Raw genomic sequence first — 22,961 nt, 5'->3', positions numbered from 1 at the left:
CTCTTAATCAGAATCGAACTGCAGGGCACCTCCGAGGTCTTCTAGCCCAGCCTCTAGTCCTCTTCCGAGCTCTGCACCCTCCACCCGCCTCTCCCGCCCATGGGCTCTGGAGTCCCCCCCGACGGAGAGCGATGGGACCTGGTGGCCCCCTCCAGCGGCCAGCAAGCGCCTCGGCAGCCGCGGCGGTCGGGCAGCAGGGCGCGCTGTGGGCCGGGTCGGCCCTGCGTTAGCAGCAGCGGCGGCGGGAGGAGCCGCGGCAGCAGCAGCAGCCACGGAGCCGCGCGGAGCTGCCCGGCCGCCTGCCGTCCTCCCGGGCTCCGCCAGCGCCCGAACCGGGCCACCGGGCCAGAGCCAGAGCCAGCGGCGGCCCAGCCATGTCGGGCCGGGTGGAGAAAGCAGGTGGGTGGCCCAGGGGGGCTGGAGACCCGCTGGAAGCACGGCCGGACGCGGGTGATGGGCATCGGCCGGCCCAGCGGCCTGAAAAGCCCTTCCCGGCCGGGCAGAAGCGAAGTGGGCAGCGCTGCCTTCCTCCCAGCCGCGCCCGGGGACGAGGGTGCAATTGCACGGGGGCGCAATTTGCACGGGCAGCGGGGGCGCTTTGCAAAGCCCCCCCTACTTCCCGGGGAAAAGGGGTGGGGGTGTTAGAGGCGTAGTGGGGGCCATCCCCCCTTTCCATGCGCGTGCCCGCCCGCGCGTGCCCCCCCTTGTCCCCCTGCGCGTGGCGTGCAGCGGGGGGGGGGGTCCCCAAGAGTCTCGCTTTGGGCACGCTCCGGGAGGGGGAACCCGTTGTGGGAGGGGCTGGGGGAAATGGGGGGGGAGAGGTCCTTGCCAGAAGGCCCCGGGAGGAGGGGGGAGGGGTGCGTGTGTGTGTGAGTGAGTGAGTGCAAATGCACGCGCGGGAGGCGGCGCGAGGCCGTTAAAAGGCGACCGTGATTGTTGGCTCGTGGGTTTCCGGGTTGCATTGTGCCCGCCGACGTGGGGAGGGGGCGGGGGGGGTTCGTGTCTTTTGGAGTTTGCTTCTGTTTGGGGATGTGGGCGTGGAGGGTGCTTGAAGAAAGATAGCTCTGTCTTTACACGTACTCTATACATGTATGTATGTATATGTATACATGTATATAAGTGTGTGTGAATGTTTGTGTATACATATATAATAGATATGAACACACAGACACAAACACTATCTATACACTGTGTGTCTATCATCTCTCTCTCCCCATCCATCCATCCCTCTATCCATCCATACACACACACACACACAATAGCTAGCTATGTACTATATACACAGTATATCTATGTGCACACACTATATAGACATACTATACACTTTATTTGTGTGTGTGTGTGTATCTATCTATCTATCTATCTATCTATCTATCTATCTATCATCTGTCTAATCTACCTACCTACCTACCCACCCCTTCCTTCCTTCCTTCTTTCATCTATCTATCTGTCTGTCTGTCTGTCTATCCATCTTATCCATCCATCCACATCTATCTATTTATCTATCATCTCTCTTATCTCTCTATCTCTAATCATATATATATATATATATATATATATATATATATATATATATATATATATATATATATATATATATATATATATATATATATATCTAATCCCATTCATCCATCCATCCATCCATCCATCCATCCATCCATCCATCCATCCATCCATCCATCCATCCATCCATCTATCTATCTATCTATCTATCTATCTATCATCTCTCTTATCTCTCTAGCTATCTCTATATCTCTAATGTCATCTATCTATACTTATCTATCATCTCTCTATTATCTATCTATCTCTAATCTTATCTATCTATCTACATTGTGTATGTATAATAGATACATATATTTGTTTGTGGAATATCAAAATGTTGCCTGTCAAAATCTTTCTACTCTATGCTGTGTTTCCTAAACAATATTTGAAATTTGAAACATGATTGCAGGCCCTGCAACATAGTATCCCACACAAGTGAGGCCAATTTTATCTCAAAAGCATGAGAAAAAAGTGCTGCTTTTGGGCCTTTGTTGACAGCCATTCAAGTACAGGAGTTTAATTTTAAAAACAACAACACTGTAAGGTGTGGGCAAATGTACCTAGGCCTGAATATCTTTGTGGATATCACTGCACTTATATGGATATAAATGGATATATATATGTATTTATATATATGTATCTGTCCAGTATAATTCTATGTGTCTACTATATAACGTTTATTAGATACCTCTTCCAAGCTTCATTTGTACATATGTGTGAAACCCGCATATGGAGAGGCGTAAATTCATACAATGGGGTCTCGATTCAGTGTAGGAAGCTTAAGCATATATATATATAATACCTAGGCTACAAACTTGTGCATGTGAGTGCATTATGTATTGATATATTTTTCATGTATGTATCAAATTTGTAAGGAGGCTGTCACACTGCTAGAGCAATTTGGGCAGTATACAATTAAAACATAAAACTATATGTCTGCCTGCCCGCCCCCCCCCCCCTCTCTTATTGGTCTGTCTACTTGCCTGTCTATTTGTCTGCCTGCCTACCTATCTATCTACCTACCTATCGATTTATCCATCTATATCTATCTGTCTATTGATCTGTCTATTGGCCTTATTGGCCTGTCTATTTGCCTGCGTGCCTGCGTGCGTGCCTGCCTACCTGCCTACCTACCTATTGACTTGTCCATCTATATCTATCTGTCTATTGATCTGTCTATTGGCCTGTCTATTTGTCTGCCTGCCTGCCTGCCTGCCTGCCTGCCTGCCTGCCTGCCTGCCTGCCTGCCTGCCTGCCTGCCTGCCTGCCTGCCTGCCTGCCTGCCTGCCTGCCTATCTATCTATCTATCTATCTATCTATCTATCTATCTATCTATCTATCTATCTATCTATCTATCATCTATCTTACTTGTCCATCTATATCTGTCTATTGATCTGTCTATTTGTCTATCTATCTGTCTGTCTGTCTGTCTGCCTGCCTGCCTGCCTACCTACCTACCTACCTACCTACCTACCTACCTACCTACCTAACTACCTATCGATGTCCATCTATATCTATCTGTCTATTGGCCTGTCTATTTGTCTGTCTGTCTGTCTGTCTGCCTGCCTGCCTGCCTACCTACCTACCTACTCACCCACCCACCCACCCACCCACCCACCCACCCATCCATCCATCCATCCATCCATCCATCTATCTATCTATCTACTTGTCCAACTATATCTATCTGTCTATTGGTCTGTCTGTCTGTCTGTCTGTCTGTCTGTCTGTCTGTCTGTCTATCTATCTATCTATCTATCTTTATTTATTTATTTATTTATTTATTTATTTATTTATTTATTTATTTATTTATCATTAAATTCCCATTGGAGCAGGGGTTGAATAATTAAAGCTGAAAATTAAAAAGCCCCGAGGGAATATAAGTATATCTCGGGTGAAGATAGTGTGTTTCTTTGAGTACATATTTGCATGGAAATGAATCTTAGGTAGCTTGGCAATTTCCTGTGCTTTTTTAAAAAAAAATTCTGGTTAATTGTTTTACCGGTTTTAATTGTTTTGAATTTTGTTTATGTGTGTTGGTTTTTGGAAGCCAGCCAGCCAGAGGCATGTATGTGAAGTGGGCAGTTAGATCAATTATGATGATGATTTAAATGGATCGGTTGCCTGATTATTAATTGGAGTTGAATTGAATAAAAATTTTAAAATAAACTTTATGCATCTCTGTATTACATGCATCTGTGAACATAATCTATGTGTGCAACATATACATAGAGAGAAATTATAATTTCACACACACATACACCCTTTGGAGAACCTTAACACTTTATTGATGCCAAGGTGGATAACATTAAAAACCTAGCTGTTTTGTCCAGGCATATGGATCATGAAGTTAGTAAAGCCTGTGAGGGAATATATATATTATATGATATTCTTTTATTTTGGCTGGTGGGTTGTTACTTTTTAAAAAAAAAAACATTGTGGTGTGTATGCTTTCATGTTTTTAATTGTGCTTGCTTCACTTTTGATCGCTGCCTAGACTGGCCCTCTATACTGAAATAAATAAATAAGATTCACATATACATTAGTATTTATGTATGGATATATAGCATGAATGCCAGCTGGGTGACTTTGGGCCAATCACCAGGAGACAGTGATTTCCAGTTCTACCTTAAGCAAGAAAGACAGCTGGGTGATTTTGGGCCAATCACCAGGAGATGGTGCATTCTAGTTCCACCTTAAGCAAGAAAGCAAGTTGGGTGGGCCAATCACCAGGAGACAGTGAATTCTAGTTCCATCTTAACCAATAAAGACAGATGGGTGACTTTGGGTCAGTCACCAGGAGACAATGAGTTCTAGTTGTGCCATACACGTGAAAACCAACTGGGTGACTTTGGGTCACTCATTAGGTGAGTGCTAGAAAAGGGGGTTGGACTAGAAGACCTCCAAGATCCCTTCCAACTCTTGTTATTCTGTTAGATATACCTCACTCCTTCAACTGTTCATCATACAATTTGGCCTCCAGACCCATTATCATCTTTGTTGCTCTTCTCTGCATGCTTTCCTCCTCCTCCTCCTCCTCCTCCTCCTCCTCCTCCTCCTCCTCCTCCTCCTCCTCCTCCTCCTCCTCCTCCTCTTTGTTTTCTTCCTCTTTCTCTTCTTCTCTGCACTGTTATAACATCAGTTATAGGAACTGGGTATGTCTAGTTTCATAAAGAGAAGGACTAGGGGAGACATGATAGCAGTCTTCCAATATCTCAGGGGCTGCCACAAAGAAGAGGGAGCCAAGCTATTCTCCAAAGCACCTTAAGGCAGAACAAGAAGCAATGGGTGGAAACGAATCAAGGAGAGAAGCAACTTAGAACTAAGGAGAAATTTCCTGGTAGTGAGAACAATTGACCCGTGGAACGACTTGCCTCGAGAAGTTGTGGTTGCTCCATCACTGGAGGACTTCAAGAAGAGATTAGACAACCATTTGTCTGAAACAGAATGGGGTTTCCTGCTCGAGCAGGGGGTTGGACTAGAAGACCACCGAGGTCCCTTCCAACTCTGTTATTCCATTGTTGTTGTTATCCATGGAAGTGGCCAATGGAAGAGAATGCAATCCATTTTTTTTTTGCATAGCCCCAGGGCCTCTTCTCTATTGCCGAGGTGAAATGCTCTCTGGCTGTCATTGAATCAGCAGAAAATGATGCCAACATGGAACGATGACTTACTCCTCCCTCGGCTCTGCCTATCCGGCTTCCCTCCCCCCCTCCCGAACGATGACCCAGCCCAACAAATTTTGCATGCTTTTGAGCTACACTCAGATGGTGCCGGTGGATGGTGAGAAGACCACTTTAGCTCTGATGGAGCTGTAGAACAATTTACCGTATATACTCGAGTATAGGCCGACCCGAATATAAGCTGAGGCACCTAATTTTACCACAAAAAACTGGAAAAGTTATTGACTCGAGTATAAGCCTAGGGTGGGAAATGCAGCAGCTACCGGTAAATTTCAAAAATAAAAATAGATACCAATAATGTTTTTGAATATTTATTTCAAAGAAAAACAGTAAACTAGCGGTGTATTCAATGAAATACTTCACTCACCTCATGATGCTGATGTCCCGCTGTGATGATGATGTCCCGTGCAGCCGCGGGAGCGATGTCCCGCCTCCTATGACACACGGCACAGTGATTCCTATCATTGGATCACTGTACCAGAGGAGGTGGGACATCGCTATGTGGCTGCTTGCCATAACAAGGAGGAGGTGGGACATCGTTGCAGAGCGGCAGGAGGGGGAGGAAGGGGAATCGTAAGACAGCCCTGCATTACATTAGAACGTGAGGAGGGGGGATGGTGCGGTGCGCGCTGCGCGGCAAACTGACACAGAGGGAGGGGAAACTCACAGGGGCACTGGGCCATTCACGAGTGTCACCCAGCGGCATGGCCCCGCCCCTTTTTCTCCTCCATTTCGGGCAAATTTTTCACTGACTCGAGTATAAGCCGAGGCGGCTTTTTTCAGCCCAAAAAGTGGGCTGAAAAACTAGGCTTATACTCGAGTATATACAGTAACACCCCCCCCCCATCACAGGCTGGGGGACAAAATGAAGATAATGTTGTGTGAGGACACTGCAGAAACAAAGGGGGTGGTTGACACAACGATAATCAAGCAACAAGTTTCTGTTCCTAAGCGAGGCAGAAAACAAAATAGAGAAAAATAGAATAGAACAGAGCAGAATAGAATATGGAATGGAATGGAATAGAATAGAACAATAGAGTTGGAAGGGACCTTGGAGGTCTTCTAGTCCAACCCCCTGCCTAGGCAGAAAACCCTACACCACTTCAGACAAATGGCTATCCAACATCATTCTTAAAAACATCCAGTGTTGGAGCATTCACAACTTCTGGAGGCAAGTTGTTCCACCGATTAATTGTTCTCACTGTCAGGAAATTCCTCCTTAGTTCTAAGTTGCTTCTCTCCTTGATTGGGGTGGGGGGTGGGGCAGCCCCTCAAATATTGGAAGGCTGCTCTCCTGTCTCCCCTGGTCCTTCTCTTCTCTAGACCAGCTATGCCCAGTTCCTGCAACCATTCATTGTGTGTGTTTGAGCCTCCAGTTCCCCTCATCATCCCGGTTGCTCTTCTCTGCCCTCTTTCTAGAGTCTCCACATCTCTTTCTCACATTGTGGCATCCAAAATTGCCTGCCATATTTCAAGTGGGCAATGCTCAGCATACAAGGATGAACGTGTGGCTGCTTCAAAGGGCAGAGAGTTAATGAGGGATTATCTAATGTCCCCTCTCTGTCCCATTCTCCTGGTTTTGCCAAGCCCATCGTGGCTCAGGGAAGCCAGCAACGAACTAGCTCTCTTCTGTGGCTGATGGTTGGCACTTTGTATGAACCAACAAGGTCAGCTGCTGTGGGAAATCCTGGGATCTGAATCTCAAAGCAAGGGAATCCACGCACCCCCTCCCTCCGCCTAGGTTATGGGCCCAAGGAGGTGATCTGTGAATGCTTCAGAGGGTCGGGGATGAAAAGGCCCGTTTGGAGCTGGGGGGAAGCCGTGGAAGGAGACAGCTGGAGCAGGCCGGAATGCAAAACAGCTGAAATTGGAAACAATTTCTAAATTTATTACCTGGGTGTGGACAATCCCTTTGGATTCTAGGTCATAGAGGAGAGGGGTTTAAATCTCCCTCTTTCTCTTTCTATCCTTCTCTCTCTCTTTCTTCTCTCTCTCCCTCTCCCTCTTTCTCTTTCTGACTCTCACTTTCTCTCTTTTTCTGTCTCTCACTCTTTTTTCGCTCTTTCTCCCTTTCACTGTTTCTTCCTCTCTGTTTCTCTCTATCTCCCACTCTCTGTCCTTTCTGTCTCTCCTTTTATTTCTCTCCCTTTCTCTCTCTTTCTGCCTCTCACTCTCTCTCTTTCTCTGTCTCTTACTCTTTTTTCTCTCCCTCTCTTTCTCTCTTTCTCCCTTTCAGTGTTTCTTCCTCTCTGTTTCTCTCTATCTCCCACTCTCTGTCCTTTCTGTCTCTCCTTTTATTTCTCTCCCTTTCTCTTTCTGCCTCTCACTCATTCTCTCTTCCTCTGTCTCTCACTCTTTTTTCTCTCCCTCTCTTTCGCTCTTTCTCCCTTTCACTGTTTCTCCCTCTCTGTTTCTCTCTATCTCTCATTCTCTGTCCTTTCTGTCTCTCTTTTTCTTTCTCTCCCTTTCTCTCTCTTTCTGCCTCTCACTCATTCTCTCTTTCTCTGTCTCTCACTCTTTTTTCTCTCCCTCTCTTTCTCTCTTTCTCCCTTTCAGTGTTTCTTCCTCTCTGTTTCTCTCTATCTCCCACTCTCTGTCCTTTCTGTCTCTCCTTTTATTTCTCTCCCTTTCTCTTTCTGCCTCTCACTCATTCTCTCTTTCTCTGTATCTCACTCTTTTTTCTCTCCCTCTCTTTCGCTCTTTCTCCCTTTCACTGTTTCTTCCTCTCTGTTTCTCTCTATCTCTCACTCTCTGTCCTTTCTGTCTCTTTTTCTTTCTCTCCCTTTCTATCTTTCTTCTCTCTCTTTTCTCTCCCTTTCTTTTTCTGTGTTTCTGTTTCTCTTTCTGTCTCTCTCTTTTCTCTCTTTTCTCTCTCTTTTCTCTCTGTGTCTATCACTCTTTCCCCCCTCTCTTTCTCTCATTCTCTCGTCCTTTTACTGTTTCTCCCACTCTCTCTTTCCCACTCTCTGTCTTTTCTCTCTCTTTCTCCCTTTCTCCCCCCCTCTCTCTTTCTCTCTCTGTTTCTCTCTCTCCCCCCCTCTCTCCAAAATAGAGATTGATGTAACCTGAGTAGAAACATTTTTTGTTATCTTGAAATTGGAATTGTTTTATTTTATTTTTGCTACAGTGATGCTTTGGGGATTTTTGAGTGCTTTTAAAGAAGGCATTCTGTCCTTTTCCACCAGCAAAGCAAAGCGATCAGCTGGTTGAGTTTATGGAGCCCTCGGTTTGAATTGGAAACCGTTAAGCGATGTTATTTATGTTTCCTCCCAGACGGAGACAAGCTGTTTCAGGGGTAGAAAGCAAATCTCCCGTTTGCCACCTTGAAGTAAAAATTAATAAAGGCAGGATACAAATTAAATACATAAAATTAAACTAAAACACCATCCAATATCTTATGACGTCAACTACAACAATAATTTATTATGCCAGGGTTGATGGCAGCCTCCCACACACCTACCAAGCCAACCAAGATTAAAATGAAAGAATTTACTCATTCATGCCAACATAACACTTAGTGGTCCTTTCTGAGAAAATTCACACCTAAAGCCGTCTTCCTTCCTTCCTTGTTTCTGGTATCCTTTGATTACCCAAACTTTGAAGATCTCTTTGTTTGTCTAAAGTAGAGAAGAACTAGGGATGACATGATATTGGGGCTGCGACAGAGAAGAATAGAATTATAGAATAGTATAGAATAGTATAGAATTATAGAATAGAATATAGAATTATAGAATAGAATATAGAATTATAGAATAGAATATAGAATTATAGAATAGAATATAGAATTATAGAATAGAATAGAGTAGAATAGAGCTTGGTTATTTTTCTTGCAGACATTTCATTACCAAACTAGGTAAAACCATCAGTCCTAGAAGGGAGTGGGGCTTGCTCTCAATTTATATAATAGTAGCTTGTCCTGTCAGGGTTAGTGGGGGCAAACTTGGTGGTTCCTTGATTAGACTGTTGTTTATTGTTAGCTTCCTTGTCTGAGTTGGTAGTTCCTTGATTAGAACTAATACCCCAAGTATAGAAAAGAATAGCAGAGTTGGAAGGGACCTTGGAGGTCTTCTAGTCTAACCCCCTGCTTAGGCAGGAAACCCTACACCACTTCAGACCAATTGGATATCCAACATCTTCTTGAAAACATCCAGTGTTGGAGCATTCACAACTTCTGTAGTCAAGTTGTTCCACTGATTAATTGTTCTCACTGTCAGGAAATTTCTCCTTTGTTCTAAGTTGCTTCTCTCCTTGATTAGTTTCCACCCATTGCTTCTTGTCCTGCCTTTGGGTTCTTTGGAGAATAGTTTGACTCCCTCTTCTTTGGGGCAGCCCCTGAGATATTGGAAGACTGCTATCAAGTCTCCCCTAATCCTTATTTTTACCAAACTAGCCATGCCCAGTTCCTGCAACCGTTCTTCATACATTTTACCCTCCAGTCCCCTAATGTTCTCTAAAGAGGGGAAACAACCTATTCTCCAAAGCACCAAAACAAGAAGCAACAGATGGAAACTAACCAAGGAGAGAAGCAACTTAGGATAAATTTCCTGACAGTGGGAATAATTAATCAGTGGAACAACTGGCCTCCCAGAAATATTGGCTAGTCCATCACTGGAGGTTTTCAATAAGAGATTGGACAGCCATTTGTCCAGAAAGGGTACATAGAGTCTCCTGCTTGACCAGGGGGTTGGACTAGTCCAGGGGTCACCAACCTTTTGGACCTCAGGGACCACTAAATTCATAATTTTAAATCCCGCGGCCACTAATATGATCTGCCTAATGACCGGCTGGGTGGGCGTGGCTAGGTGGTCATGTGATTGAGTGGACGTGGCCAGGTCAATGTCACTCATGTCGATGGGCTCTACTTGCTGGGCTCGGCTCGCCCCTCCCCTCCCAGCCCCTCCTCGCCCTGCCCACCCGGGCTCCTTAGGGCCCCAACAGGAAGCAGTTGCTGGAGCTAAGCAGCCACCAGGAGAAAGAGTTGGCAAAACCGTGACCCGTCAAAAGCGCGGACGACAAAAGCGCGATCGACAAAATCGCGCCTTTGACGTCATCACAGCGCGACGAAAAAGATCGAAAAATTCAAATAAAAATTAATAAAAATTAAATTAAAGCAAGCCGATTCACATAAAGGTAAGGGTTAGGGTTAGGGTTAGGGTTAGGGTAAGGGTAAGGGTTAGGGTTAGCTTTAGAGCGTTAGCGTTAGCGTTAGGGTTAGGATAAGGGTTACCGTTCCGTTTTTCGTTACTTTAACGGTTAGGTTTAGGGTTAGGTTTAGGGTTAGGTTAAGAGTTAGGGTTAGGGTTAGGTTTAGGGTTAGGTTTGGGGGGGTTAGGGGAAGGTTTTAGCTTTATTTTTACATTTTTTCGATCTTTTTCGTCGCGCTGTGATGACGTCACAGCGCGCTTTTGTCGAGCGCGATTTTGTCCTACGCGCTTTTGTGGTGGAACCGGCAAAACAGCTCAGCTCAAATGGGATCTGACCGAGAAGGAGGCTCAGCAGAGAAGGAGTCACTGAGGACTAGGAGCATGGGCTTTCCAAGCAGAGGGAAGACCTGCTGGAGTGCAAAGCCAGGTGCCGGGGCCTGGAGGCTCAGTGGGCTGAGTCGGCCAGTTCCAGACCATGATGCAGTCCCACTGGAACGAGGCCCTCCGGCTCTTTCCCACCAGCGGCTCTTCCCTCCAGCCTTCGCCCAAAGACCCCTCCCCACCAGGAGGCTGAAGCAGACCCCAAGTTGGAATTCCTGCCCCCCTCTGACCCACACAAAAAGACCCCGAAGGGGGAGACTCTCTGCAGCAACACAAGCGTTCATTGCACGTATCCGTCCCAGAGGCCGTAGTTTGAGGACCCCGGATTTAGTGCAATATAAAAAATGCAAATCATTTTTCTGCAGACCCCTGAAATTTTTTGGGTGAGCCACCAGTGGTTCATGGACCACCAGTTGGTGACTGCTGGACTAGAGGACCTCCAAGGTCCCTTCCCACTCTGTCATTCTGTATCATCTCCGTCACTTGCATGGGAACCCTGGGGGGGCTTTCAGAAGCCCCAATGACCTCTGTCTTCATCGTTCCCGGAATTTATTTATTTTTCTGCTTGGGAGAAGAAGGAAGCTACATTTTCAGTAGCAGCCAAATTCCACCCATGAATTTAAAAAGAGATTTTATTTGTTGGCGTGCCAGCAGCGAGGCTTAGCAAACATTCCCTGAAATGGCCAGACAGTTTAAGTGTCTTTCTAGGGACACCTCTTAAGTGTTTCTTTTTATTTATCCGAGTCGTATCTATATCTACATCTCCACAGCCACCTTGTGTGAATAGCCCTCAGTTTACCAGAGCTCACTGTTGTATCATTTTGTTATAAAGAATTTTATTATTTTTCAATTACAAAAATAAACATTCCATCTTTCCTTATGCGGTGCGTCGTCTGGGTATAAACATTTCTTTGCAACCTTGTTCCTCATTTGCCACATCTTTCATATTCATATTAACATTATGAGGGTAGAACAAGAAGCAATGGGTGGAAACTAATCAAGGAGAGAAGCAACTTAGAATTAAGGAGAAATTTCCTGACAGAACAATTAATCAGTGGAACAGAAGTTGCTTCCAGAAGTTGTGAATGCTCCAACACTGGACATCTTTAAGAAGATGTTGGATAGCCATCTGTCTGAAACGGTATAGGGTTTCCTGCCTAGGCAGGGGGTTGGACTAGAAGACCTCCAAGGTCCCTTCCAACTCTGTTCTTGTATTGTATTATTTCCCTAAGCTTAGCATTATAATATATGAAGCATTTAAACATTATAAAACTCTCCATTTTTCTTCTTAATATCTTCTAGTAATGATATCATATCAACATTTAAAGATCATTATTCCCATCATAAACATACAAATACTTTTCATCTTATTTAGATCTCTATCTTAATATATTTTCTATTTATTTTTTAGCCTTCTTCATTTCCAAGGCTCCTTTTTTTTAATTCTCCAACCATTGGTAAAATACTTCCCAAATCATATAATATTCAATTTGCTCTTTCTCTTTAACTGCTAATGTTAATCTGTTCATTTCTGCACATTCTAATATTTTCCTTATCACCTTCTCATCAATAGGGATCTCTGCACTTTTCCAATGCTGTGCAAATACAATTCTCAATGGAGAATCCAGATTCACTTAACCCAGTGGTTCCCAAACTTGGCAACTTTAAGACTTGTGGACTTCAACTCCCAGAATTCTCCAGCCAGCAGAGAATTCTGGGTGTTGAAGTCCACAAGTCTTAAAGTTGCCAAGTTTGAGAACCACTGACTTAACCATTTTACTGGCTTAACGACTGCCACAAGAAAGGCCGTAAAAAAGAAGGCAACGCTGACTTTACCAGTGTCTCGCTTAGCAATGGAAATTTGGGGCCCCGTTGTGGGTCGTAAGGGGAACAGCTGTATTTGCAAACATTTTGCAAGCTTGTAAGAACAAGTGTGAGGAAGGGAAACGGATGATGACTAAGGGATCAGCAGTTAATGATGTTTATAGAGATGCTTGGAAAATTAACACGATTTGTCATCGGGGATGCACATGTGAGGTGCTAAAGCTGCACAGCACAGGCTGTTCAGCTGTGCCCTTCTGTGTTTTTGTATTGTTCCAGAAGAAACACAGGTTGTGCCTTTGTGTATGTGTTTGTGTGTTGCCCAAAGTCACTATGCTGGGTTTTGTGCCTAAGAGGAGACTAGCACTCCCATCTCCTGGTGATTGCCCCTAATTCACACTGCTGGCTTTCATAGCCAAGGCGAGACTAGAACTCCCATATCCTGGCTTTCATAGCCAAGGCGAGACTAGAACTCCCCATCTCCTGGTGATTGCCCCAATTCACCCAGCTGGCTTTCATAGCCAAGGCGAGACTAGAACTCCCATCTCCTGGTGATTGGCCCAAAGTCACCCAGCTGGCTTTCATAGCCAAGGTGAGACTAGAACTCCCATCTCCTGGTGATTACCCCTAATTCACCCTGCTGGCTTTCATAGCCATGGCGAGACTAGAACTCCCATATCCTGGCTTTCATAGCCAAGGCGAGACTAGAACTCCCCATCTCCTGGTGATTGGCCCAAAGTCACCCTGCTGGCTTTCATAGCCAAGGTGAGACTAGAACTCCCCATCTCCTGGTGATTGCCCCAATTCACCCAGCTGGCTTTCATAGCCAAGGCGAGACTAGAACTCCCCATCTCCTGGTGATTGCCCCAATTCACCCAGCTGGCTTTCATAGCCAAGGCGAGACTAGAACTCCCATCTCCTGGTGATTGGCCCAAAGTCACCCAGCTGGCTTTCATAGCCAAGGCGAGACTAGAACTTCCCATCTCCTGGTGATTGCCCCTAATTCACATTGCTGGCTTTCATAGCCATGGCGAGACTAGAACTCCCATCTCCTGGAGATTTCCCCTAATTCACCCTGCTGGCTTTCATAGCCAAGGCGAGACTAGAACTCCCCATCTCCTGGTGATTGGCCCAAAGTCACCCAGCCGGCTTTCGTGGTGACTAGAACTCACAATTTCTGGTTTGTAGTCTGGTGCCATAACCACTAGGCAAAACGGGCTCCTTGATGACTTTGTACCTATTATTCCGGCTTTTATATAACTTTGCGTTGCAAAGATTGAGACGGGTTTTGGGGAATTTCCCCACCTCAAGGGTATTTTTGTGTCCCATTCCCCCAGTTGTGGTTCCGTGGATTGTGTGGGCCTCTTCCCTGCTGATCTACAAGGCAGACTTTCTAGAAACTCCCTTTTTGATGACACTCCCTTTGTGGGTTGCCACCACGTTTGCGCTGCTAACCCCAGAACACTGGAGATTCACTGTTAGATTGTCTTGGCTCTGTAAGAGCTCGCTTGTTCTCTGCATATCCTCCAGTTTTCACTCGGTCTCACCTAGCTGTCAACCTCTGGGGCGATTAGGGGCTGCAACTTTCCATCCTGAACACAGAGGAAAACATCTGGACAACTGTCTGTGGAGCATTTCAGTCCTCCATCGTCCCAAAGGTGCTTTGTTTTTTTTTCAAGAAGCACCTGGAATTTCTGTCTTTTTCTTTTGAAGACGTTTCGCTTCTCACCCAAGAAGATTCTTCCACTCTTGACTGGACGGTGGGGGAAATGGAAGGATTTAGACTCCTTGCAGGCAGCTGGCCATTTGCATCCTTTTGGAGACCCTTGAGTTCATTTATTTGTATTTTGGTAGTCTTCTAGTCCAGCCCCCTACTCAGGCAAGAGACCCTGTCTCTGTGCTGGTGAATCTATGGCACGCATGCCAGAGGTGGCACGCAAAGCCCCCTCTGTGGGCACACACACACCATCACCAGCTGCTCTTCTGGTTTCCGGAGTGCATATATAAACCGGCCAGCTGGTCTTTGGAGGTACCGGAGCATCAGAAAACACCCTAAAAATGGCCTGAAAATCGCTCCAAAAATGGCCCAAACCCGCCAAAAAACAGGCATGTTTGAGGTTTGAGGTTTTATTTAATTTGCATGCCACCCTATTCCCGAGAGACTAACAATCTGGAGGGGAGGGGGATACAAAATAAAAATAAAAGACAGACAATTTACAATAGAGCAACAGTCGTAACCTCGGATGGGGCTGAAAAATTCAGCCCCAGGCCTGCCGGAACAGCCAGGTGTTAGTTGCTTTGCGGAAGGCCGGAAGGGTAGTAAGGGTCCGGATCTCAACGGGGAGATCGTTCCATAGGGCCGGAGCAGCCACAGAGAAGGCCCTTCCCCGGGGGAGTTTCCAGCCGACATTGGCCGGCAGATGGAATTCGGAGGAGGCCTAGTCTGTGCGACCTAATAGGTCTCTGGGAGGTAATTGGCAGCAGGCAGTCTCTCAAGTAACCAGGTCCGATGCCATGTAGGGCTTTATAAGTAACGACTAGCACCTTGAAGCGAGTCCGGAGACCAATAGGCAGCCAGTGCAGCTCGCGGAGGATAGGTGTAACGTGGGTGTACCTGGGTGCACCCACGATCGCTCGTATGGCTGCGTTCTGGACAAGCTGAAGTCTTCGAACACTCTTCAAGGGCAGCCCCATGTAGAGCGTGTTACAGTAGTCCAGTCTTGAGGTGACGAGGGCGTGAGTGACTATCCGAAGGGCCTCCCGGTCCAGGTAGGGTCGCAATTGGTGCACCTGGGCAAAGGCACGTGCATGTTGCCTTTGGCTCATGCTCTGGCATGCGAGAAGACCAGCTAGCCAGCACGCATGTATACACAGGACACCCGAAAACCAGCTGGTTTTCTATGGCAAGGGGAGGGTTTTCCAGTTATCTCCACAACTGATAGAGCTTTCGGTTAGGACAGGTAGAGGAAAAAAGACGCCACGCCAGGAGGAGACTCTACGGTGGGGGAACTGAACTTCCGGTCAGCTCCAGAATTGAACAGGGGGCTTCCGGTTAGGACCTTTGTGGCTCCCGGTGTTTTCTTGTCTGTGAGAAACGGGTCCAAATGGCTCTCTGAGTGTTTAAGTTTGCCGACCCCTGCCCTATCCTATTCTGGACCAGTGAGTGTCCAGCTTCCTCTTGAAAAACCTCCAGGAATGATGGAGCATCCATAACTTTGGTTTATAAATCTAATAAACCCAACTTCTGGAGGCAAGTTGTCCCACCGATGAATGGCAGGAAATTTCTCTCCGGCTGCCAAGGCGGGAGGAAGTCGCTTTTTCTCCCCTGGAAAAAAATACACGTCGTCGTCGTCAGCTTGGAGAGATTTCAGGATGTCTTCTCAGCCTGGGAAATTTTTCCAAAACATTTCCTTTTCCTTTATTCTTCGCCGGCTGCTTATTGTGGATCTCCAGATCCTCCCTTTGAAAGGGAGGAGGACCAGTGGGAGAACTCTAAACTGGCTGGGAGGCGGGGGAATTGTTTGAAGGGGAGGGCGTCGCCTCCCCAAACCACAACTTTTGCCATGTGTTATTTTTAAGAAGTTGGAAGCGCTTTCAGATTTTTTTTTTTTTTTGCCCAAACAGCTGGTTTCTGTGAGTTTGAGCTGAATGGAAGCGAAGAGAAAGAGAGAGAGAGAGAGAAAGAGAGGAGGGAAGAAAAAAAACATCCTTAGCATCAAACGGAAGTGGCCCCCGCCTTGACTGGTTGGCAATGACACACAACAGCTGTCGCTTTTGGGATTGTTTTGTGAATTCGAGGCGAAGAATTTCTTAAGGATAAGCATTCTGCCTTTCACAGTTTCTCCCTCTCCCTGTTTCTCTTTTATCTCTCACTCTCTGTCTTTTTTTCTCTCCCTTTTCTTTCTCTCTTTCTCTCTCTCTCTTTCTCTCTCTCTCTCCCTCTCTCTCTCTCTTTCTATCTCTCTCTCCCTCTCTCCCTCTCTTTCTCTCTCTCTTTCTATCTTCTCTCTCTCCCTCTCTTTCTCTCTTTCTTTCTCTCTCTTTCTCTTTCTCTCTCTCTTTCTATCTTCTCTCTCTCCGTCTCTTTCTCTCTTTCTCTCTCTTTCTCTCTCTCTTTCTCTCTCTTTCTACCTTCTCTCTCTCCCTCTTTCTCTCTCTCTCTCTTTCTCTCTCTTTCTCTCTCTCTCTTTTAAGTTTTGGAGTTTTAGCGAGCAACTTCCCTGAACAGATTACGACTTTTAGCAATGTTTTATTTATTTATTTTATACACATATTGTAGAAACAAAGTGTCTTCCCTTTTACCTCCTCTCATTGATGTAATAATCCATTTTATGTCACAGCTTGGATTTTCGCTTTCAGCCACGTTATTTTCTTCCGTTATTTTCCATTTTTTCAATTCTCATTTTTTTTCTTAGGACGTAAACGATCTCGTCAATTCCCCCTTCAAAAATTGCACCAAAATTATCATTTCATATTTCTTGATTGGTCTGCTTTACTATAAATATAGATCCTCTAGTTACGTTTTGACATAGAGAGCATTTCTTCCCATTTTTTTCTACAATTAACAATGTACTATACTTTCATTTCTTAATTTGTTGCATAACGATACCAATCATACTACTATTCCCTTTAATCTACGAATCCAACTTGTTTTCCCATTCTTCCTCTTTTTCTTGCAGGCTCTCACGAATTCCACTTTCAATCATTTTTCTTCTTCTCCCCCTTTCTCCCAACTTTTTCTTTTTCCTGTTTTCATGCTTGTAGTATCTTTTCTTCAGAGTATTCCTAAAAATGTTTTATGTGCCATTGGGAAAGTTTTGTTCAGCAACTTGAAGGTGAGCTTTTCGTGACTTTCTTAGAGCTGCCAGCCGAGATTTTATTTGGCAAGAGAATGTTACTTTAGATCATTTTTTCTAGGGTGTTCAGAGCAGTGAACCCCCAGTGGGGATGGATGGACTCTAGGAATTATATATAGGTAGTACTTGACTTAACAACGAGCCGGCTTGATGGCCTAGTGGTGAAGACATTCGCTTCCCACTCGGAAGTTTGAGAGTTCAAGCCTAGGTAGCTCCTAGAGCTCAAAGAAAAAAAAATCTGCTGTGAACTCTGAATAGACATCAGGAAGGGCATCCAACCAGCAAATTCTCAGCTCCATCCAGTTGCTCCAACTCGATCCCGAATTAAGAGATTACAGGGTCTTAAAAAAGGGAATCCTCTTTTGTCTGAAATGGTATAAAGTTTCCTGCTGGAGCAGGGGGCTGGACTAAAAGACCTCCAAGGTCCCTTCCAACTCTTCTACTCTACTCTACTCTACCTTATTCATACTCTATTCTATTCATTCTCTATTCTACTCTACTGTACTCTATTCATTCTCTACTCAACTATACACAACTCTACTCTATTCATACTCTACACTACTCTATTCTATTCTATTCATTCTCTGATCTCCTCTCCTCTATTCATACTATTCCACTCTACTTTATTCATTCTCTACTCTACTTTACCTTATTCATACTCTACTCTACTCTACTCTACTCTACTCTACTCTACTCTACTCTACTCTACTCTACTCTACTCTACTCTACTCTACTCTACTCTACTCTACTCTACACTACTTGCTGTTCTCCAAATAAGGGTACAGATGGGTGTCCGTGATGTGAGAGACACAGTGAAGATCATCTGAGAGGAAAGCTTGAGACCTTCACCATTTTTGGTGTCTGATTCTCCTTGGGACTAAATCACTCTACTATGACTTAAAAGTCTGTAGAGGCCCCCAGTCATCCAGGTTCACAGTTGTCCCAAAAGTGCTTTTTCAGGAGGCAACTGGACTTTCTTGTTTTTTTCTTTTCTTTTGAAGACGTTTCGTTTCTCATCCAAAAAGCTTCTTCATCCTGCCAATAGCAATAGCAGTTAGACTTATATACCACTTCATAGGGCTTTCAGCCCTCTCTAAGCGGTTTACAGAGTCAGCATATCGCCCCCACAATCTGGGTTCTCATTTTACCCACCTCAGAAGGATGGAAGGCTGAGTCAACCCTGAGCCGGTGAGATTTGAACCACTGAACTGCTGAACTAGCAGTCAGCTGAAGTGGCCTGCAGTACTGCACGCATTGTTTGAACTATGTATCCGAACTTGGTTTAAATCTTTCCCAATTCCAAATACGATTATCTCGGTGCCTTGATCCATGGGATGGTTTAACCTGAGGACATCGTATTCATACTTTATGGAGTTCTTCCCGCTTGGTTTACAATTTAATACTGTGTTTTTCGGAGTATAAGATGCACCTTTTCCCTCAAAAAAGAGGGTGAAAATCTGGGTGCATCTTATACACTGAATACAGCATTTTTGGCCTCCTGAAACCCCTCCCCCTTTGAAAAAATGGCCATGCATAGCCTTTAGGAGGCTTCCAGAGTGCTCCTGGGGGCTGGGAAGGGCAGAAATGAGCAAAAAACAGGATATTTTTTGTTGGTTTTGGTCCCCCAGGAGCACTCTGGAAGCCTCCTAAAGGCTATGCATTCCCTTTTTGTGACCAGAAAATGGGCCTGTTTTCACGAAAAATGGGCCGTTTTGGGAGGTCTGCAGAGTGCAAAAACTTTTTTATTTATTTGCCTCTTCAAAATCTTGGTGCGTCTTATACTCTGAAAAATATGGTAGTTTATTTTGTGTGTGTGTTGTTTGTGTTAGTTAATGACTGCTAACTCTGCTTCCAAAGAAAGCATTACTCAGTCAGTTACCGATGGCTAATGGAGGTCACAAGATTGCCACAGACTGTCGTTTATTTTAGTCTACAAAGCAGAGAAATCAGAGAAAAATATAGATTTGGAAGGATGTTGCAACAGAAGCCTTGAGACAGAGCTTGGAAACCATCGTGGGGAAGTGGTTTTCAAAGGGGAGTGGAGTGCGACTTCCAGTATTCTGGCTGAGGAATTCTGGGAGTTGAAGTCCACCCATCTTAAAGTCCCCAAGTTTGGGAAAAATGAACCTAGTCCAGGAGTCAGCAACCTGAAACACTCAAAAAGCCATTTGGACCCGTTTCCCACGGGGAGCCACAAAACCCTTCTCGTGCCTGACTATTATCCCGAGTGGCCACAAAACTACCCTATGTAGTTGAATTAAATGTTCTGCTTTCTTCTAAAACATGGATTTATCCATGGTTGGCCCACTGGGGATCAAAAAGCTCAATAAATCCTGTGCTGGCAGGTGACTCACCTTGGCGATGGTGATGCATATTTTGAGTGGCAGTGAGCCACAGCAGAGGGGTGAAAGAGCCACATGCAGCTCCGGAGCCCTGACAGTTACCGACTCTTGATCTATTCCATCTCCCTGCCAGGTTCAGGAGTGGACTATTACAGTATCCTTGACTCAGCTTCATTTGAAGTGCTTCTGGCCAAAAGTAGAGCCCACCCTCTTCTAGTACTGTCTGGTCCATTGCTGAATGGCTCTTATCATTAAGAAACTTCTCCAGATGTTCCACCAAAATGGACCTCCTTGTAATCAAAGCTCCTCTTCTTTTCTTTTCTTCGGTCTTCCCCAGTGGCACTGAACAATTCTGCCTTGTCTTCTCCATGACAATCTTCTAGATGGTTGAAGACAACTATTGTTGTCTTCTTGGGTTTCTTCTCTTCTTCGCTCCCTCACCAGAAGCACATTTATTGTCAGTGGTATATTAATGGGGAAGACTTCTCCTGGTTTTCTTTAAAAACCTCCTGTGTTGGAGCACCCACAACCTCTGGAGGCAAGTTGTTCCACTGGTTTATTGTTCTCACTATCAGGAAATTTCTTCTTAGTTCCAGGTGCTTCTTGTCCTGCCTTCAGATGAAGAATAGGTTGACCTCCTCTTCTATATGACAGCCCCTCAAACATTGGAAGACTGCTATCATGCCTCCTCTGGTCCTTCTTTTCATCATACGAGACATATCCCATTCCTACAACTGTTCTTCATAGGTTTTAGCCTCCAGTCCCCTCATCCTCTTTGTTGTTCTTCTCTGTACTCTTTCTAGAGTCTCCACATCTACATGGAAGCTTCCTGGGTGACTAATCACCAGGAGACGGTGAATTCGGTTCCACCACAAAACCGCGCTAGACAATTGCGCGCTCGACAAAAGCGCGTAAGTGACGTCATCACAGCGCGACGAAAACATCGCGCTGTGAGCGGTAAATTTAAAATTAAAGCGAAAACCTTACCCTAACCCCACCAAACCTAACCCTAAACCTAACCCTAAACCTAACCCTAAACCTAACCCTAAACCTAACCCTTAACCTAACGCTAAACCTAACGGTAACCCTTAACCTAATGCTAAACCTAACCCTAATGCTTAACGTAACCCTAAACCTAACCCTAACCCTTACCTTTATGTGAATCGGCTTGCTTTAATTTTATTTTAATTTTAATTTTATTTATTTTTTAATTTTTTTCATCGCGCTGCAGATGACGTCAGATACGCGCTTTCGTCGAGCGCGGTTTTGTCGACCGCAGTTTTGACGGGTCATGGGTGAATTCTACTCCCAGCTCAGGCATTAAAACCACCTGAGTGATTTCAGGTCAAGACCCTGCATCTGGATTGGCATGCACCTATTTCTCAATCATTGTGCGGGGGGGGGGGGTAGTGACCTTCATAGTCCATGCACAAACTTTCCTCTTCTTCCACCACTTCTCCGTTAGTGTTGTAGTAGCTTGTGTAGTAACTTGTGACATACAACTGCTCCTCCATGGGATCGGTAGGAAGCTGTTGTATTGCCAACTAGTATAATCTTTGTTGAGGGACTCACATGGGCAGGTGACATCAGTCTTGGGAGACCAAAGAAGTCATCTTACAGGCTATAGAAGTCCTCCTCTCCTCCTCCTCCTCCTCCTCCTCCTCCTCCTCCTCCTCCTCCTCCTCCTCCTCCTCCTCCTCCTCCTCCTCCTCCTCCCAGTGTTTCCAAATGACTTACCAGTTCCAAGCACACCACCCAAATATGGGAAGGGGACAACATACAACCTCCTTAGATGGTGAGTTATGTTGTGTTCCCATCAGGAGTGATTTAATGTTCAACCACACTCAATGGAGAGAGACAGTAACAGAACAGTAAATCTTAATTTGCATTCCGAAATCAGATTGTGGGCTACATTTCTTCTTAACCGTGGCTGACTTCTTCTAGCCTAACAGGAGTGCGAACAAATCCTCATGGCCGGGCAACTTGGGCTCCATCGTACAATCGTGCGGAAAGGGACATGCTAAGCTCCGGTGACCAGATCCTCTTGTTCAAGAATTCTGGTTTGCGTAGTGTTTTAGATCAGATTACAGATTATCAGAGTTGGAAGGGACCTTATAGGTCATCTAGTCCAACCCCCCACCCAAGCAGGAGACCCTACACCATTTCTGACAGATAGCAGTCCAGTCTCTTCTTGAAAGCTTCCAGGGATGAAGCTCCTACAACTTCCGAAGGCAACTTCTGTTCCATGGGTTGATTGTTCTCACTATCAGAAAATGTTCTCTTTATTTCCAGGTTGAATCTCTCCTTGGTCAGTTTCCATCCATTATTCCTTGTCTGGCCTTTGGGAAAATAGCTTGGCCCCCTCATCTCTGTGGCAGCCCCTCAAATATTGGAACACTGCTGTTGTATCTTCAGTGATCCTTCTCTTCACTAGACTAGCCATGCCCAGTTCCTGCAACCGTTCTTCATCTGTTTTCGTCTCCAATCCCCTAATCATCTTGGTTGCTCTTCTCTGCACTCTTTCTAGAGTCTCAACATCTTTTTTATAGTGTGGTGACCAAAACTGGATGCAGTACTCTAGCTGTGGTCTTACTAGGGCTTTATAGAGTGGTATTAGTATCTCTCTTGATCTTGATTTTACCTCTCCCTTAATGCAATTTAGGATTGCGTTGGCTTCTTTGGCTGCCACCACACACTGCTGGCTCATATTTGATCGGTTGTCCACTAAGACTCCAAGATCCCTCTCTCAGTCACGGCTCCATCAATTCCAACATCCGGTTTCTCCATAGCAACTTGTCCAGACATCTCATATAAGCTTACAAGAGCCGAGGTAGTGCAGTGGTTAGAGTGCAGTACTGCAGGCCACTTCAGCTGACTGCTAGTTGCAATTCGGCGGTTCAAATCTCACCGGCTCAGGGTTGATTCAGCCTTCCATCCTTCCGAGGTGGGTAAAATGAGGACCCAGATTGTGGGGGCGATATGCTGACTCTGTAAACCGCTTAGAGAGGTCTGAAAGCCCTATGAAGCGGTATATAAGTCTAACTGCTATTGCTATTGCTATTTTCAATGGTCCAGATTCCATCAATGCATTTTATCTGATGCAGAGAGTCATAAAAATGGGAACCATGCTGGTGTCTCGGCAGTGATCTACTTTGTGGAGGTTCTCCAGAAGAGGACCTTCAAGTGTCCTAA

At 45.3% G+C, this 22,961-nt stretch overlaps 1 protein-coding gene across 3 annotated transcripts in view; it reads left to right on the top strand.

Annotated features, from left to right (window-relative positions):
• Positions 1-259: 259 nt before the first annotated feature.
• RAPGEF1 (Rap guanine nucleotide exchange factor 1) overlaps positions 260-22,961 on the top strand; it is an 80,497-nt gene continuing 57,795 nt past the window's right edge. For all 3 annotated transcript variants that reach the window (XM_087704663.1, XM_087704662.1, XM_087704661.1), the window contains exon 1: positions 260-399. In XM_087704663.1, the coding sequence (XP_087560789.1) occupies positions 375-399 (25 nt within the window). In that variant the 5' untranslated portion in view covers positions 260-374. The remainder of the gene's footprint in view (positions 400-22,961) is intronic.

This window comes from Thamnophis sirtalis, unplaced genomic scaffold (genome assembly GCF_051295495.1).
Source record: "Thamnophis sirtalis isolate CommonGarterSnake01/CBP01778 unplaced genomic scaffold, rThaSir2_p1.2 scaffold_2, whole genome shotgun sequence".
NCBI lineage: Eukaryota > Metazoa > Chordata > Lepidosauria > Squamata > Natricidae > Thamnophis > Thamnophis sirtalis.
This window is presented reverse-complemented; position numbering and strand designations above follow the sequence as displayed.